At 57.7% G+C, this 18,830-nt stretch overlaps 3 protein-coding genes and 1 pseudogene across 3 annotated transcripts; 2 read left to right on the top strand and 2 right to left on the bottom strand.

The window, feature by feature from the left end:
* Positions 1–452: 452 nt before the first annotated feature.
* ACA1_057240 (MIT domain containing protein) lies at positions 453–3,516 on the bottom strand (the record flags this gene model as incomplete). The annotated part of the gene is made up of 13 exons (XM_004339056.1): positions 453–562; positions 668–799; positions 901–1,125; positions 1,248–1,320; positions 1,375–1,463; positions 1,574–1,732; positions 1,828–1,900; positions 1,990–2,356; positions 2,450–2,629; positions 2,721–2,804; positions 2,901–2,967; positions 3,089–3,217; positions 3,366–3,516. 13 exons carry the CDS (start codon positions 3,514–3,516, stop codon positions 453–455), a joined length of 1,839 nt encoding a protein of 612 aa, XP_004339104.1.
* A 354-nt stretch (positions 3,517–3,870) lies between these two features.
* Positions 3,871–6,135, bottom strand: ACA1_057250 (Fatty acid desaturase, putative; the record flags this gene model as incomplete). The annotated part of the gene is made up of 8 exons (XM_004339057.1): positions 3,871–4,038; positions 4,085–4,221; positions 4,316–4,536; positions 4,701–4,773; positions 4,842–5,002; positions 5,077–5,249; positions 5,316–5,585; positions 5,980–6,135. The coding sequence occupies 8 exons, from the start codon at positions 6,133–6,135 to the stop codon at positions 3,871–3,873; spliced, it is 1,359 nt and encodes a 452-aa protein (XP_004339105.1).
* A 400-nt stretch (positions 6,136–6,535) lies between these two features.
* ACA1_057260 lies at positions 6,536–17,996 on the top strand (annotated as a pseudogene).
* A 259-nt stretch (positions 17,997–18,255) lies between these two features.
* Positions 18,256–18,756, top strand: ACA1_057270 (uncharacterized protein; the record flags this gene model as incomplete). The annotated part of the gene is made up of 2 exons (XM_004339058.1): positions 18,256–18,291; positions 18,583–18,756. 2 exons carry the CDS (start codon positions 18,256–18,258, stop codon positions 18,754–18,756), a joined length of 210 nt encoding a protein of 69 aa, XP_004339106.1.
* Between the last annotated feature and the right edge of the window lie 74 nt (positions 18,757–18,830).

Below are 18,830 nucleotides of genomic sequence, written 5' to 3' on the forward strand. Positions count from 1 at the left end.
AAAACAGCTTCATCGCGCAACCCGGGTCGCAGAGAGAGCAGACATTGGTGGTTGGGTTGTGGTGCATGGTCGAGGTGTCTCGATTGTCCGTCTGGAGGGCGCGTCTAACATCACCAATCGCGGGTTCTAATCCCGCCGCCTCCATCATCAGGGGGCGTGGCCGAGTGGTTAAGGCGTTGAACTGCTAACTCAATTTACTTCGAAACCTGGCGTCGTCTTCCAGTGTAAGCGGCAGACCCAAGCAAGCTTGCTTGGGTTGAGGCACCTGACGCGATCACCACCCCCTTCTCTTTTGTGCGCCGTGTGATTCAACTCCTCAGTTTTTAGCTCCGATGAGAGGAGTGACCACAAATCTTGGTTGGTTGTTGTTCACCAAGATCAAGGGCTCGATGACGGTGTAGATCAGACAAGCTGGCGGTTTTCTTTGCCTAGTGTTGGGCCAACGGGGCAAGTTACAAGGGAGTTTGTGCGTGCTTGTGATCCTCCGTGCGGTGGTCCACTTCCTCGATGGTGACGAGTGGTGTGTACGGCTGTCGCCCCTCCAGCAACAGCTGTTGGCCTCCTGGTTGAATATGAAAAGAAAATAGAAATGGCGCGTATGCGCAAGACACGGATTAGAAAAACAAACAAGACTATAAGTCCGGGTGATGAATGGAGGTAAGCTTACCCGGCGACGGCGATGGAGACGAAGCTTCCTCGGGCATGGGGAACTCGATGGTGGGCACGGGCCTCTGCTTCACGTCTTCGATGGCCAGCGGCTTGCCCGATTCGTCGGTTTTGATAGTGACCACCGTTCGCGCTGTAACAAAAAAAGAGGCGTGCGTGCGTGCGTGCGTGCGTGCGGATGAGAATCACGTGACCAAGTGCAGATCACTGGACTGGGGCAAACGAAGAGCGTACCAGCGCTGATGGTGCTCTTCTTGGCGGCCCTCTTGGCGAGCTTCTTCACACCGAGCGATCGGACGTTGCTGACGGTCTGGAAGACGTCAGCGCCGACCGCGAAGCTCTGGCCCACAACCTCGGCGGCTTCCGAGCCGTACTTGTGCTGGACCACAGTCACCGTGGCTCCGCTCGATGCCGTCAGCACCGTTTTGCCGGCGTTCTCCAGCGCCTCCCAGACCGTAACTGGTGTGGTCGCCACGCGAGAAGTTAATGAAACATGAAAAACAACCGTGTCGCTATAGTGCAAACGCACGGCGCCACACCACACACACACAACACACACACAAACAAACACACACACGTACCCACGCCTCGCACGGTCGAACCGCCAACACCCATCGCTGACTTGACGGGCGCATAGCCACCACCGTCTCCGCCCTACGGACGAGTCAGTGAGCTGGTAATACAATAGCAAGCCTGAACAATGCGCACCGACGGGACTGCCTTGGCCACGCCCTTGCCCACGAGCTTGCCCAAGCCCTCGGCGGCGTAGACGAGCCCGTTCACCACCGCTCCGGAGGCTGATGTCACCCATTTGTATACATTTAACATTTAATTGTTAGTCGGCGCGATCCAATCGATCGAGACCAAAAACAAGAACAGCAACGAGCGTGCGTGTCACGAGACGAACCTGTGACGGCGATGGGAGACACGCGGCTGCCGTAGTAGATGGTGCCCTTGACGAGCGGGTTGACCTTCATTTCCTCCTCGTTGGGGGTCAGCCAGCCGGACTCCTTGGCCTGCTGCACCGTCTCGGCCAGCCGATGCGCAAAGACCTCGCTGCCCTTCTCTATATAGAAACACGACAGCGCACGCGAGCGAAGGGTTGGACGGGCTGGCTGCATAGCGACCATCATTCCTTTTCAAGAAAGTGGACATCGGTACCGAGTCGCTCACTGAGGTAGGCACTGCCCGTGTCGATGGCGGACGCGACATAATCCAAATAGCTCGCCGTTCGCTGAGAAAAATTGGTCGTCTGCGCGCCGAGAGGTCATCAGTGTCAGCTTAGCGCGCAGGTGCTTAGGAGTTCACTGAATCTTAGCGTACCGCGTCGAACGGCTTGTAGGGAACGATGGCGCCCTCGGCGTTGGAGCTGAAGGTGACGACCTCGTTGGTGACCTGCCACGACTCGCCATCGTCGCTGGTGATCTTCACGTCGGTCCTGTCCACCACCACCACCTTCTTGTCCTGCGCGCTCGTCTTTTCCTTCGCCCCTTCCTCCACACTCCCCTCACCTTCGCTGCCGTCCTCCTCCTCCTCCTCTTCCACCTCCTCCACCGAATAGGGCTGCTGCGCTGCCGAATCCTGGCGGTGGAGGTCGTCGGCGTGGGTCGCGTCGCCGTACGAGTGCTTCACCTCGCACACCTCGCGCATCTTTCGCTCGAACACGTCGATGTAGATCGGAGGAATATTGCTGCACACACGCAAGACAGTTTAGAGCCAGCGAGCGAGCGAGCGAGCGAGCGAGGCGGTGGTGGTGCCGGTTGCCGAGAGAGAAGCTACGCACTTGGGAAAAATATAGGCGACGTAGTGACCCTCCTGCTGCATGGGCAGAAGGAAGGAGAGCGGCGTGGTGCGGAGGCAGGGCAGGCCCGGGATGAGCGGAAGCTGGCACTCACCCAGGGCGAGGAACGTGAGCCGCACCACCTCCTCCCCGTTCACCTGCTCCGCTTCAAACGAGCGGAACCTGGTGGGACACGGCACACGGCACACGGGTGAAGGTGAACACCTGGGAAAGCTGCGAGAGACGCTCGTCACTGGGCCAACGTGCAACGTACAAATGCTTGTGTGAGCGCATCTCGCTGTCGGCTATGGGGACCTTGAGTATGCGTAGCGTTCCCCTCCCAACTTCCTCCTGTTCCCTGTGTGTGTGTGTGTGTCGCGTGTGTGTGTGTGTGTGTGTCAGTTACACATGTGGGGCAGTTGGTAGAGTGCTGATGTGGTGGAGAACCACGTACCCCGCATGAATATGAAGACACTGTACACCTTCGATCTGCAACACCTCCTCACACTCCCGCAGATCCTCTGTGAGCCCGAGCATGCGCAGAAAGGGGGAAAGGTTAGTAGTCAGGCGAGGCCAGTACTGGACTCGTGCAAGCACGGTACACGTGGCGTGTGGCGGCCATGCAAACGGAGGAGGGCGTACTTGCTTCCTTCTTCTCGGCCTCCTTCTCCCGGGCTTCTTGCTCCCGGAGGAACGTTCGCAGCGTCTCCGCACGGTCGGCCACCTCTGTCATCTTCGTGCGCAGCCCCTGCTTCAGCGCTTTCTCCGATTCTGCACTCGGGATGGTCAGACACACCCGGGATGGTCAGCCAAGTCAATGCCAAATAAAACAAAAGATATTAAAATGTCCAAATAAAGGCTTGACCATCAAATAAACGAGAATGAATGAAAAAATAAAAATGTCAAATAAAAAAGGTACCTGAAGAATAGAGGAGGGTGAGCTCGACGAGGCACTGGAGGGCGGCTTCGTACTGCTCCACGGCCTTGGCATAGTCGCCCCTAGTGTCGCTTTGTATGGCAGCTTGCAGCAGCAACACGCCTCGCCCCTCCAGCTCGAGCCTACTTTGCATCTTTTCTTTATCTTCCGTTTCTTCTACTACCGGGCTTTCCATCTGTGCCTTTAAAGTTTCGCTTGCGATATATGGTTCTTGTATGTCTCGAGAGATCAATCAATCCAAATGTGCTTCGTGTCAGTCTTTGCCGTTACTTCGCCACGCGTTCGATTTGTTGTGGCTGCCGTTCGTTCTTCTCGCACGAATTTTCAACTTTAGCTCCGCCGCTTCTGTTGCCTGGCACAAATCTCAATCGGGGTTTCGAAACAGTTCTGGAGAATTGAAACGTCTTTGACCTTCTTCGCTCTTCTCTTCCACGCGAAACTGAAAGAACGAAGACGGAGAGGGGCACCCTGGAGCGCGTCTCCTTGTTCAGTGGAGGTCGGGAGCGCCACCCATAACCATGAGGTAGTGGAGGTGGGCCTTGAGGGCCACCCAGAACGAGGGCAGGACCACGTAGGGCACCTCGTACTCCTCGCACGTCTTCCGCACGATCGGCGCGATCTCGGGATAGTGCGTCTGTGATCCTCTTGGTAAGCGCTGGAGAGGGCCGAGAAGAAGAAAGAGAAGAGAAGAGTGACTGTACCTGCGAAATGTTGGGGAAGAGGTGGTGCACGACCTGGTGGTTGAGCGCGCCGCTGAGGAAAGTGGTGAGCCACGAGCCGTGGGCGTAATCGATCGTGGTCATCACCTGCAGCTTCGCCCAATCCATGTCGATCATGCCTTTTCGATTCCAAACCACGAGACAGCAATTTAGCGACTGCAGTGGCGCTTAGCGAAAGTCATTGGGAGGAGTATTGTAAACGGAACCACGTACCGGTCTTCTTGTTGACCTTGGGCCAGATGGCGGGGGCGACGACGTGGTTGACTTGGAACATGAGAGCCAGGTAGTAGCTCGCCACCAAATCCGATGCCATCACGAGGGCGAAGACGTGGCCCAGGGGCAGGTAGAAGGACGGGATGACAATGCGATAGGTCACCCAGAACAGCTTGCCCAGGATAAACATAGACCAATGCCAGGGACCGGTAGGGTTCACCCTGATATGGCGCGCGCGAGAGACGTTAGAATGAGCGCCACCCAAAACCGCTGCCCGGTAGGGGAGGGAGTGTACTAAGCATGCGTTCAATAGCGCAACAACGTATAGTCGAAGTATAGTGTCCATCATCAAGTCCATAAGTGTAACCGTTGTTCGTGAATGTACCTGATCTTGCCATTCTCACCGAGGAAGAACATGATCTGAATGTCGTTGATGCGGAACTTGGTAGCGAGCAGACCTTGAAGGCACAGCGTGAGTCCAACGCCACGCGACTACTTTGTATAGAGACGAGGAGGTGCTGCGTACCATAGAGAACGGGCGCATAGAGGTGTTGGAGCCGGTAGTGGCTGTACCACGGCTGCTCGGCCTTGATACGCCGGAAGTCCACAGGGTCATTGGTGTGCACGTCGGGATCGGCTTCGGCCACGTTGGTGAACGGGTGGTGGCCCAGAAAATGCTGGTGGCACCTGTAGTAGCGAGCTTGCTGTTGAGCAGCGGAGACTTCTAGGTAGGAGCATCGGTGGCGGAGATCGAGACGCACCACATGTAGAACGAGCAGCCGTTGATGAAGTCGTGGATGGCGCCCATAAACCGCCAGGTCCATGGGCTCGAGGTCAGAGCAGCGTGCGATCCCTCGTGGACCGGGATGAGCGACAAGAGCGCCATGCCCACACCAGAACCCACAGCGAAAGCGACGCCCAGAAGCAGCGAGGCCTATAGCGAGGGAGCCAAGTTGAGTTTGAGGCTCAGCCAGAGGGTTTGCAAGTGTAGGGTACGCACCTGGGCAGCGTAGACAGCACCGAGCCAAGAGGCGAGACAAACGAAAATGAGCACGACCGAGGTGAGAAGCAATCTGGTTCCCTGGGTGTGCTTAACGCCGGCGTCCTTGAAGTAGCGCTCGACGCGCTGCTTGAGCGTGAGGTAGAACTCGGACATGGGCGGGAAGGTGGGGTGCTCGGAGTCGATCAGGCTGCCCACCCGGTAGCGCTCCAGCGTCTTCGACACCCACACGGGGTGGTACGCCTCGAACAGCTGCGTCGCATCGCGCCCCTGCGAGTTGCCAGCGCAAGAAGTGTGAACAAGAAGATCAGCCTCGAGGCTCAAGCAAGAACTATTGGTAAGGAACGTAGTGTAGACGGACTCGCACTGTACGTGTCAACGAAACGTAACGTGTTGTTTGCGTTTACTACGGTGTAGTTGGTGCGGCGTATTACTGGTGCTGCGCCAGTGGTTGAAAATAACCCCGGCCCAACGTCCGGCAGGAAGATCGATGTGGCCACCGCACGGTAGGTATGATATGATCGATCGATGAGCTCGTATAGGAGTGTAAATTGGTTGGCAATTGGAGCTGTTACGCGATCGCGTAGCCGAAATTTGATTTGAGATTTTGTGCGATTGTGATATGAACGAATGAACGTATACTGTGTGAGAGAGGGGCACGTACGGCATTGAGGAGGATGGTGTCCTTGCCACCCGGATGAGCGTTCACCCACGACGTGACGTCGTACACCTGGCCGCGGATGGCCAACCAGGCGTCGCCCTCCTTGTTGTGCTCCGCCAGCTGCCTCCAGGACAGCTCCACCGACTTCATGTTCTCCATCTTCTCGATCGATTCCTTGCTACGCGCTACGTCGGGCTGTCGCAGGCAGCGGGGAAGGCAGGCAACAAAGCGAAGCCGGCAAAGCACGGAGACCAACTCGCTCGCTCTTTCGCTTTTCCATTTCGTTTCAGAAACGCAACACAAACGAAACGAAATCGTTTCGACAAGAGTTTCCTAAATCGTTTCGGAAACGAGCTGTGCTCTGTCGTTCACCGCACGACGGGCAGTGAACTGCCTCTTTCTTCTTGGTTTGGGTACTGTGCTACCCCCTGGAAGAGAACGGCCCACCAGCTTGAGCGTTGTTTTTGATTCTCGGTTCTTTCTTCCCCTTCCGCCCTGCGTGAGCAGAACAGCCAACCGCAAATCACAAGAAAGGCCTCGAAGGGGAGTTGAACAGACCATGGACGACCTTCAGCTGGAGGCCTACACCAAGAAGTGCCAGGAGCACCTGGCTGGCCTCGAGAAGCAATTGGACCTCAAAGGTTTCTAACCCCCCCCCCCAACAGTGGAAGAGAAGGTGAAGGTTGCCAGCCAAACTGACAACAAAGAATATAAGAATTATATCAGAATTAAAAAGTACCCCTTGAAAATAATACTTTTTAATACCAAAATATTATAAGAGTAACGTGATATGTTTTCCTTCTTGCCTGTGTGATGTCCTCCTCCAGAGGGACAAGAGCTGTGGGCTATTCTGGACGAGCTGGACCAGTACCTGGCGAAGGCCATCGCCCTGAAGACCAAGAAGCTCAAGCAGAACGGCGACTGGCCCGCGCCACTCAGCACACAGGCCGGTGCCGGCGATGACGCGGCCGCGGAGGAGAGCGGAAAAGAGAAGGAGGGACAGGCCGCAGAGGGAGAGGAGAAGGAAGAGGCGCAGGAAAAGGAGGAGTGCGGCGACGACGACGAAGAGCAGGGCAAGAGCGACGAAGTCAAGGGAGAGGGTGATGGCGAAGGCCAAGAAGAGGAGGAAGATCCCGTCGTCAGGGACGAATGGCGGCTGCTCATTCGCTTGCTGCTCAAGAAGTTCATCCCCAAGGCCTGCAAGACGGTCCTGCGCAAGAGGTCTGCCGGCCTTCCCAATCCTGTGTGCCTTGTCTGGGCCAGTGACGAGTTGTGGTCTCACCACCACCCACCACCCACCACCCACCACCCACCACCACGCGTATGGTTGCAGGTATACGATGCAGACGCGACAGCGCATCGGCCAGTTCCTCCAGAACGTGCTGCGCATAACCGCGCTGCACATAATCACCGATACCAAGTTGGAGCTGGTGAAGAACCTGAGCTGGCTCTTCGACCCCGAGCTCGTCTTCTACCCCGTCTACCCGAGCTACAAGATGGGTCCCGCCGGCCAGATGATCGTACAATCGCCGACCACTCTCAACGCCTACCCTTGATTGCTCCTTTATTTATTTTTCTCTCCCGTGATTGGTTCAGACCTATTCCGACGCGCATGCGGAACAGCCGGGAGACTACGCTACGGTACTCATCGCCCGAGCAGATCGCTCGCTAGGCTCAGTCACAGCCGCTCATCATCGGCTCTCTTTCTCTCTGTGTTGCACCTGCAGCGCGTGGGCAGGATCTCGGTGTTCATGGTGGACAACCTGAACGCGTTCGGCGTGGCGGGTGGCTTCGACTACATCGCCGCGCGCCTGTCCATCCTCGACAGGCCGGCCGAGCTGGGCCACATCATCATGCTCCTCGAACCCCTCATCATGGTACGCACAACTCTCCACAGTTCTGCTCCGTATTCTAGCAGCAGCTGTCAGTTCGTCGTCTTTGACCATTTGGCTTTCTTCTCCCCGCGTACAGGTTCGCAAGAGCTTGAAGTGGCCGTTCGCGCGCGACTGGTGGAGCAAGATCCAGCCGTTTGTTTTTGCGCGGGTGATCGGCATGGACGAGAAGGAGTTCAGAGCCGTCACAAAGGAGGAGATCAGCCGCGTGGTGCTGATCGTCGAGAAGCTTGCCAAGCTGCTCATCGACCCGCTCAACAAGGTCGCCGGACGGTACGCGCCACTCACCGCCTTTCTCCCTCGACCACTACACCTTCAGCGTATACCAATCTCTGTGGTGCGCGTCTATGTGACAGGGAGACCTACGCCGAACAGCTGGAGAAGTTCAAGCTGGCGCTGGCCCACAAGTGCCTGCATTCGTCCAACCTGGAGAAACGACTCTTCGGCATCAACACCGTGACGACGCTCATCAACGAGGCCCAGCGCAAGGACGAGAACAAGGCCAAGGCCGCGACCTACACGTACAAGTCGAGCTTTACCGGCGCCAGTGAAATTCTCTGCATTCTTTCCTGACCTGCAACTTTGCTGACCCGCTGACCCGCTGACCTTCTCCTGCACAGCTCGCACTACTACGGCCGGTCGATGCTCAAGTCCAAGTCCACCAAGTGGCTCACCACCGCCTATGTAGTGGGCTGGCTCGAGGAGAAGCAGGTCGTGGAGCTGCTCTTTGGCAAGGGCGTCCATTTCGAGCTGATCTCGCGAAGCAAGGACATCCTCCGCGTGCTGTCCGAGTTCCGAAGGTACTCCTCCGCCGCGGTTTCGTGTTGTAGTGGTGTAGCGCTCAGTGCTAGGCTAAGCCACTGCGTTTGGTCCCCCCTTGGCACCAGGTTCGGCGAAGAGCACATCAATCTGATGTGGAGCGCTGCTGTGGGCAAGGGCAAGCAGGAACGGATCACGGACACCATCTACGACCTGTTCGACCACCTGACCAAGGACCTGGAGCCCGAGCTTGTGGCCTTCCTCGTGCAGAAGATCAGGGACACGCGGGTGTTCGATGTCAAGACGCTCAATCTCATGAAAACTCTGACGCTGCACCAGCTTCTCGAAGACGAAGACGAGGTACCTCACCCACCAATCTCCCCCCGCCCCAGTGCCCCTGTTGGTGTTCGCCACTTCTCACATTCGCTCACGCGCACATGTTCGCGTCATGCAGGAGCGCTGCATTGGCGGGCTGCAGCTCTATTGGGACATCATCCAGGATGACCACTTCATCTCACGCGAGATATCTGAGGAGGCGACCAACCACTTGAAGGTAGGCCCTACCCTTCTCATTGACCCATAAGTTAATAAGAACTCACCACTTCTTCAATTCGAATTCACACAGGAAATCGTGGTGCGCAATCGCTGTGAAAAGTATCGCAAGAACTTCACGGCGATGTGTACAAAGAACATTCAGCAGAGTTCTTCGGTTCCTCAGTCGCTCAAGCTGCTCCTCGAGATTTTCGGTGTGTTGTGCCCGGTCCCCCACATCAGACACAATCAGACACGGTTACTAATCATTGATGCCGCCACCACAGACACCTTCCCGGCGTCGGGCGTGGATGAGGACCGCGGCTCCCTCATCGAGGGGCTCCAGCAGGACTTTAACATCATCGACCTGTTCTTCACCGATCTCGTGACCTACAAGCAGAAGGCCCTGGAAAAGATAGAGAAGAACCGGAAGGAGAGCACGTTGCGGGACAACCAGGCGCCCAGTTCTCCCTCCTTGAGGTGCGCCTCCATGCCGCAGTGCTTGTCGACATCGGTTGGGTCTGTGCGGGACTGACTTACTTTTTTATTTTTATTCCAGGCCTGAGGCCAAGGAGGAATTGGACCTGGGCAAGCAGACCCTGGTCGGCGTGGAGCCGCACACCAAGCAGATCAAGACGCGCCTCAAGTTCCTGTACTACATTCTCAAGCACTCCACGCTGACCCTGCCGCTGGACCACCTGAACACGCTTTGGGACTGCGTCATCGGCAACAGTCTCACTCCCAAGGAGAAGGACCTCGGTACGCGCCCTGCCGCCATGAAACGCACGCGCGCACGCACGCATAGCGCTCACTTCCCCTCGCACAGGGTTGAACTGGCTGATCAAGGCCTGCGGGAGTCGCTCTGTCTTTGACCAATCCGTGATGGAGGAGGCGACCAAGCTGATATTCGAGAGCAAGCTGTGCACCGCCCTCGACCACGCGTCGCTCAGTCTCGCCGGCCTCACCTGCTTCATGGAGTACTTCCGGTTCGTCTCTCCGCTCCCTTTCCCTCTAATGAGTCATGCTTTTTTTCTGATGGTCTCCATATGTCGCGTCTGCTGCCAGTTACCATAATTGCGCCCAGGGGAAATTGCACAAGATCATTCCGAGTTGGCCACGAGGCCAGAGCCCCACCTACATCGTGCGCAACGTTGATCTGATCGGACTGAAGGTACACACCCACTCCTGCACCGCCCACCAGCTTTGCTTGGCACTTGGATTTAACCCACGCCTGTCCGATCTGCTTCTTTTTATCAAGGCCCTCTGGGCGCTGGTACTGCGCGTTGCCGACGAGGAGGTGGCTGTCGACGCAATCGCCGAGTTGAACGCCCTATACGACAGGGAGAAGGTACTTGGCGCCTTGGCCGTTGCTCGTTGGACGTCGCAAGAGACCGGATCTCTAACGTTTGCGTGGGGGCTGCGACGACAGTTGTCGCCCGAGCTCCAGCGCCGTATCGGGGCCATCCGCGATGACTACATATCCACGATCATGAGCCATCTCGAAACGGCCAACGCGGCCCAGAACGAGGCCAGCAACAACACAGCCGTCGTCAGGCGCTGCCTCACCCTCCTCACGGTTCGCCCTCCTCTCCCGCCCATTGCGCTACCGGTCCGGTTCGCTGAGTGGCCGCACCCATGTGCATACGCAGACGTTCTTGGAGGAGCTGGATCTGCAGCAGGCCGGCGAGGCCCTGGCCGAACCGGAGGACGAGCTGATCACGCTGTACTTCTACGCCGCGCGGGGCCAAAACCGCTTCCTGCTGGAGGTGTCCGACGCGATCAGCCTGCGAGCGCTGAAGCGTCAGGCCGCCAAGGAGATCAACAGGTGCGTGCGCACACATGCCCTTTATATTCTCATTGTCGTTATCGTAATCATTATTATTTTCTTTTTTTCCTGACTACTCGTCGTCTGTACACAGGTCCGTCAATCGGATTGTGTTCCAGCTGAGTGTGTATTCTTCTCGCGATGAAGACGCCGCTGTCGACGACAGCCTCTCGCTGCGTGAACTGGGTCTCACCGACAACCACACCATCTACTACGACCTGGTATGTAACACACACTGTCGCACTTCACTCTCTTTGGATTCCCCAATTCACGCTCTTCTTTGTTCGTTGCAGGTCAACGACAATATCGAGGACGATGACGACGACGACACGGACGAGGAGGAGGCGGTGACAACCGAGGCTGTGGAGGAGGTTCCTGCGGTCAAGGCCGTAGTACACCCGCCCAGCTTTGTCCTCACCAACAACCAGGCCTACTTCAAGCTCCTCTTCGGCCTGCTTGCTCTGGACGAGCAGGTCGCCCAGATGGTGCGGCTCAGCCTCCCTTCATGACCGCTTGCGAGGGCTAACTACAAACGCGCGCTGTTCCGTTCCGCAGGCGTGGGATCTGCTGGCGAAGCTGCCGACCAACGCGGCCATGGAGGCGAGCATCGCCTCGTTCCACACCGCCGCACAGGCGCCCGAGTGGTCGGAGCTGATCGATCCCACTTCGGCCTTTTCCCTGCTCTACGCGCTGCGCATCGTCAAGGCTGCCCTCCAGCGCGACCGAGTGACCGTACGCACCAACGTTGCACACTTTTTTCACGCCGCACTGCGCTAACATGGTCGACCTCGTGTGTGGTGGCGGCGGCATGCAGGGCGATGCCGAGTGGTCGCTGCAGCTGGTCGCGCAGGGCGGGCTGCAGCACCTGGCCGACGTGCTGTACCGGCAGGACCAGCTGCTCCGGGGCAACCTGTCCAAGCACTGCCTGCTGGCTCTCCTCGAAATCATCGAGAGCACCATCGCGCGTACGACTTGACCCAACCATTGATGGCTGGGGCTCCAGGGCACTAACCCAACCCGCTGAGGTCTCTGCAGTGCCGGGGGTGCCGGCTGCGCAGATCGATGCGGCCATCGATTCCGAGCGGCTGGTGGAGGGCCTGCAGTCGGTCATCCGTCGCTCGGCGGTCGACACGCACGCGCAGCCTAGCGAGGTGGACGGCCAGGTGGTCAAGAGCGCCTGCGCGCTGCTGGTCACCTTCATCCGCCCCTCCACGCTCTACAAGGGTCGCGGCCGCCACCTCCTGGACAAGCTCACGTCTGCCGCCGAGTTCACCGACCTCCTCCGCGTTTCGCTGCTGGACTCGGCCGACACCGTCATCCGGGTCGAGGTCGCCGATCTGATCCTCACGCTGTACGTAGCGTGCCTCACGCTCTGACATGCGTGCGCGGGACTCACGCAAGACTTCAACACACACAACACACACACACACCACCATGCAGTGCGGGCGGCGAGGAGAACAGGAAGTACTTCCTGGTCACCCTGTTCGACTTCCTGCCCAACATCGCCCCCGACTCCCAGCGATGTTCCGAGTTCTTCATCGTGCTCTCCGAGCTTACCAAGCAGTACCGCTCCACGTACGCAGCCCTCCCCTTGGCAGATCTGGGGGCCGGGCCTGTTCAACTCTAATCTAATTTCTTTTTTCGCTGGTGCCAGCAGTGAAGGCGAGGCGGATCAGTCGTCCCTGGTAGAGCCCCTCGTCCGAACGCTCACCTCGCTCATCAAGACGCACCCGATCGTTGAGAAGGCCGAGAACTCCCAGCCCGACCAAGTCCTGATCGGTAGGCCTTCACTATTTTCATTTTCTCTTCATCTTCGTAATGATTGCTAACTGTTGGGCTGGGTCACGTGTAGGCCTTTTGCATATCTTCAAGGAACTGGCCGAGGTGCTGCCGCAGGGCATTAAGCAGAGGACGGAGGACGGCGGCAGTCTCATCGAGGAGCTGTTCCACAGGTGCCTGTTCGAGGTGCCCTCGGCGGCCTTCCACGGGTCCCTCGCGCCGCCCAAGTGCAAGACCAAGGCCAGCCGAACCGCCGCCTTCGCCCTGCTCGTCGAGCTGCTCAAAGGTATGTACCAGCCCTCAACTATTTGCGCTTCGTGTCAGCAGATGGTGGAGAACCACCACCGCCGCCGCCACCACCAGCTCGACTCAACCACATCGTGCGTGTATGTGTGTCCTGTGTGTCACTGATGACGATGCAGGGTCGCCCGAGAACCACATGCTCGTACTGGGCCTGGTCCGCAAGTTTCACCTCAACGAGGCCAAGGAGGGCGAGATCGTGCCGCTCGGCCTCGAGTGGAACCACTCGCCCGCGGCCGGCGAGCGATCGCCCACCGGCTACGTGGGCCTCAAGAACCTGGGCTGCACCTGCTACATGAACTCCCTGCTCCAGCAGTTCTTCATGATGCCCGACTTCCGCGAGGGCATCCTCAGCATCGATTTCCCGACCGGTACGCCTCCGCACTCCTATGCGTGCGTGTGCCATGTCGTGTGCGGTGTGCGTGTTCCGTCGCTAAAGATGAACTTGCGCCAGATTACGATTTGGACAAGGCTCTCTACGCCAAGAAGAAGACTGAGGAGGAAGAAGAGGAGGAGGACGATGATGGTGATGACGCCGACGGAGCCTATGAGAGTGACGTGGTGGAGGATTCCTACGACGACGAGATGGTCATCAAGAACCTCTTCCCCAAGAAGAGGGCGAACAAGAAGAAGGGACCCGTCGTCATTGGCTCCGATGACCTCCTGGTCGAGATGCAGGTCATGTTCGGGTGCCTTCAGGAGAGTCTGCGACAGTACTACAACCCCAAGGGCTTCTGTTTCGCCAACAAGGTGCAGCGTTAGCACCTCGCGCACGCGTGTTGTGTGTGTGTGTGTGCGTGCGTGCGTGCGTGTGTTAAGACGCCCCTCAGGGCTAGGCTCGATCACTGCTGCACATCGTTTTGCTCACGGTTGTTGATCATCAACCAGGACTACGACGGGCAGCCGGTCGACACAAGCGTACAAATGGACGTCGACGAATTCTTTAACATGCTGTGCGACAAGCTGGAGACCAAGCTCAAGGGCACTCCCCAGGTACCACCACACGTCGTGTGAGTAGACGCTTGCGCGGGGATCATCGTTGGCTGATCATTCGCGCCTGATTGCTTTCGGGTCTGCAGGAAAAGCTGCTGAAGGACATCTGGTGCGGCAAGATGAGCACGCAGCTGATCTGTAAGGGCTGCCCGCACAGGTCCGAAAGGGACGAGCAGTTCTACACCATGAGCCTCGACATCCAGAACAAGAAGGACATCCTCGAGGTGCGCCTCCATCTATTATTCTTTTATTCTATCCTATTATCATTTAATTACAATTTACAATTTATTGTTTGCGTCTCTGTGTGGTTCAGGCGCTGCAATTGTATGTGCGAGGTGATATGCTGGAGGGCGACAACGCGTATTTCTGCGAGACGTGCAAGAAGCACGTCGACACCCTGAAGCGGTCCTGCATCAAGGAGCTCCCCAACACGATGATCCTGCATCTCAAGCGCTTCGAGTTCAACCTGGACACCATGCGGAAGGTCAAGCTCAACGACTACTGCGAGTTCCCGGACGTGCTCGACATGCTCCCCTACACGCGCGAGGGTCTGGCCCTGCAGGAGAGCCAGGAGGAGAAGGAGGAGGGCGCCAAGGCCCAAGAGTACTACTTCCTCCTCTAGATGACGCGCACGCACACGCACACGCACACGCTCACGCACACACCACCGCGCACACTGATTGGGTTCACAGGAGCAGCCCACGTGAGTCGGTGGAGGAGACGGACGAGGCAGCGCCGGGGCAGGAAGAAGAGGGTAGCAAGACGCCGGCACCGGCTGAAGAAGCGGAACAAGCCCAGGAGCCGCTGCCGGAGATCAGGCCGCGCGAGTACTACGAGTACGAACTCGTGGGCATCCTCGTGCACAGGGGCGTCGCCGACAGCGGCCACTACTACTCGTTCATCAAGGACCGATCGGCCAGCGGAGCAGCCGGCGAGAGCAGCTGGATCGAGTTCAACGACAAGACCGTTACCGAGTTCGCAGCCAAGGTACGGACGAACCAATTCTCCCCCTCATTACAATTAATTTATATTTATACCAAACTGATCATTATTCTTTGCATTCCTCCAAATAAATGCAGGACATACCGGCGGAGTGCTACGGCGGGGAGGAGACGCTGCTGTCCTACGACACCTTCACCCGGACCCGGCTCCCGCGCAACTTCGAGAAGACCCGGAACGCCTACATGCTCATCTACCAGCGCAAGGTGCCGCAGCCGGTCGGGTCGAGCCCGAAGGACGTCGACGCCAATGCCGGCGCCACAGCTGTGGCCGTGTCGGCCCAGGCCGAGCCGGCGCAACAGGAGCCCAAGGACCGGGGCTGCAGCAAGCTGCTGGAGCACGTGTGGAAGGACAACGTGCGGTTCCTCCACGAGAAGAAGCTGTTCGACCCGGCCTACTTCAGCTTCCTGTGGCACCTCATCGATCTCAACTCAGATTCGTCTCTGCCCGGTACACCCACCACTCCGTCATGTCGTGTTTCTGTCGTGTGCCGCGTGCCATGCATCACGCGTGTGCGCGTGTCGTGTGTGTGCCGTGCGTCGCGCGTGTGCGTGTGCGTATTGTTGCTAATTAAGGGATACTTTTTTGTGGGTCGCTCGCAAAGGCTTATCGCTGCGGACCCTCCAAGTGGCGACCTTCTTCTTCCTGGAGGTGATCTCGCACGCCAAGGACCGGGAAATCCTCCCCAGATTTGGCGATCGACTGCGCCAACGGTACCTACTCCCTCGCCCTCCTGCAGTGCAACTGGTGGCGTGGGCCACAAGTCGGGCATCTGACGTGGGGGGAACTAAACACATTATTATGAATCACAGATACAAGGAGAGCGACGAGGCCAGCCGCTGGCTCGTTGCGCTGCTGATCGACGACAAGCGGATGCTCAGCCAACTGCTCTTCGAGTGCCCCGTCGAGGAGGTGCGTGCGTTGTTCATTTTTATTTTGTTATCTATTTTATTTTATTATTCTTATTATTATTATGTCTGCGCAGATCCGGTCTTCCTTTGCCGAGCTGCTTGCGTCGGTGGTGCAGACGCTGCTCAAGGACCCTCTCGAGCAGCGAGCGCTCCTTCAATCGGTGCGCTGTCTTTATATCTATCAATCGTGTTCCGTCATACCGCACACACCGCGTGTGGGCCGTGTGTGGACCAGCGGTGTGGTGTGCCATGGCTTACCTGTTCGGTTTGGGGGTGCAGGAATACGAGATGGGCGACGTGAAGGAGGCTGGTTCTCCTCTTGTCCGGCCGTTGGTCGACCGAGTCTTTGCTCTGGTACGGAGCCTAAACACGCACGCACTCGCACACGCACACGCGATTGAGAGAGGCAATGTATTGACTTTCTCGCCACAGCTTCCGGATGCCACCCGCTATTGGAGGCAGTTCAAGGAGTACTTCGGCTTCTTCCTCGAGTTCGCCAGCATTGGGCCTGTGCCGGTATGTACCATACCATGGCTTCCTGAACTGCCTCGACCCCTACTCTTTGCACCATCTGATCTTTTATTTCTCTTTCTCTTTATTTTAGAAACGCTATTTGCTGGCCATGAACGCCATCGGTCAGTTCCTGCATGCCTACCTCGGCCCGAACTCGCCTTACATCAAAGTGCGCTACACGGCACTTACGCACACGGCACACGGCACACGCACATGCACACGCACACACGGGACGACACTAATGCATTGCTGGTATTTCACAGGAGCGGCCCAAGTTCAAGCTGGGCAATCGCTGGGAGGATCCGGACTACTCGACCCTCATCTCGTGCGTCTCGCTGTTGGCCCGAAGCTGCGACCTGCCGCGCGACCAGGTCGTCACCAGCCACCAAGCCGCCGCAGGCGACGACGGCGACGACGGTGCGGCGCCGCAGGATGTGCTCACCGCCACCCGCTACCCTCCCACCCAGGAAGAGGGTGCGGCTTCCCCCCCCATTGCGTGTGGTGCGTGCAGCGCACGTCAGTTGTGTCTCATATGTGGGTGGCGGCGGTCGATTGATTGCCAACGTTGGCGAACAGGCGAACCGTTGATGCTGGCCGGCTGGGACTACACGTTCCTCGCCAACGAGTCCTTTGTCAAGCAGCTCGTCAAGGACGACAACAAGTATGTCGTCGCCGAGTCCGGCATCCTGCTCAGGCACCTCATCTGGGAGAACTGCAGTACGGTCCCCGCCTCGAGTCGAGTCAAATCGACTTGGCTTGGACTCACCATGCATCTCGCCGTGCGTGCTATGCGTGTGTCGTGTCGTGTGTCGTGTCGTGCTTGCAGCCAACACGGACGTGGTGATGCAAGTGATGCGAAACGCGATCGCGCGCGCGTCGTATGACATGCTCAAGCCGCTGCTGGCGGTGATGGAGCAGCTGCTGGCGCTGGAGGACTCCTACACGGCCACGCGAGTCGAGAACAACATCAAGGACCTCCTCGAAATCTTCGAGGACAAGAAGAAGCTGCCCAAGACCACCGAAATCAACATCAAATTCCTCGTACGTGTTGAGTGTCGTGTCGGTGTCGTTTGGTCGTGAATGCGGCTTCGGGCTACTTACACTTAGTTGGATTCGCAGATCCACAAGCTGTATGAGAAGAACGCGGTGGCGCGCCATGCGCTCAACAAGCTCTACCTGAACACGTTGGAGGCCAACTACCAGCCGCTCGCCTGGGTCGAGAGCTGGCTCAACACCCACCACCACGACATCAACGGTACACGATTCATGAAGCCGCCAGTGCGACAGCGGAAATGATGAGAAAAACTCACAGTCAGCGGGGCGTGTGATCGTCCTGCAGATCCGGGCTGGTTGCTGATCCCTGTGTCGTACGAGGACGAGAACACGGTGGAGGACTTTGACGCGACTGCGATCGACGCCGATGCCGAGGCCGATGCCGATACTGACCCCGCTGCCGACGACCCGCCCTACCCACCTGGCAGCACCGAATTCATTCACGACTCGATCGACCAGCTCTGAGACCACGACGTGCTTGACCTGGTAAGGATTAAAGGGTTTACATTCTTTCCTTCGCACAGCCCATCATCTGTGAGAGTATGAGTGGTCTTGAGCCGTTGAAGCTGTGCAGCGGAAGGAAATTTTCAGATTGCAATCGGTACCCAGGGGCGACTTGGTTGCGGTGGACCGAAAGGTCGCACAACACAACTTCAACTCGAGCATTCAGACACCACACAACACCGCCAGACACTTCCCACCACCCACATCTAGAGCAACAACCATGTCGTCCGCCCTGCGTCGTAGCTACAACGAAAACGTACGCAGTCACTTGGGGGCCTGGGTGAAGCTTGACTTGTGCTCTGACCAATCGTTTGTTACCACTCAGACCAAGGCCGTTTGGCTCACCCTGTTCCCTCTCATCGGTACGTAGCGTGCTGTCTTGATCAATCCCTTCGATCTTCTTCGCCCCATGGACGAAACATCACAATTGGGCTTGTGTGCCATAGCGGGTGGCTGTGTCTGGGCGGGCTACATTGGTTTTCGCAACCTCGGCTCACACAACGACGTAACGTACGTACCTCTTTCGTTCGCCAGCTCGTTCCTCCAGAGGAATGAAGATGTGCTCACCCCCTTTTCCCTGGCCCTCACCTGCAGCATCAAGGCGAAAGGGGCCGAGCCGTATCTGGCCAGCGAGAGCCCCAAGCTCATCTCGCGCAAGTCGGCCATCAGCACAACCACCAAGTGGGTCAATGAAATGGGCGGCGAGCCCGCCCGCAAGTGAGAGCCACACCACCACACTTATGTAGAAAAGAAATACGGAAAATGCACCCCTCTCTTTCACAGAATACCGTGTTT

This window comes from Acanthamoeba castellanii (genome assembly GCF_000313135.1).
Source record: "Acanthamoeba castellanii str. Neff unplaced genomic scaffold scf7180000084599, whole genome shotgun sequence".
In the NCBI taxonomy this organism is placed as follows: Eukaryota; Discosea; order Longamoebia; family Acanthamoebidae; genus Acanthamoeba; species Acanthamoeba castellanii.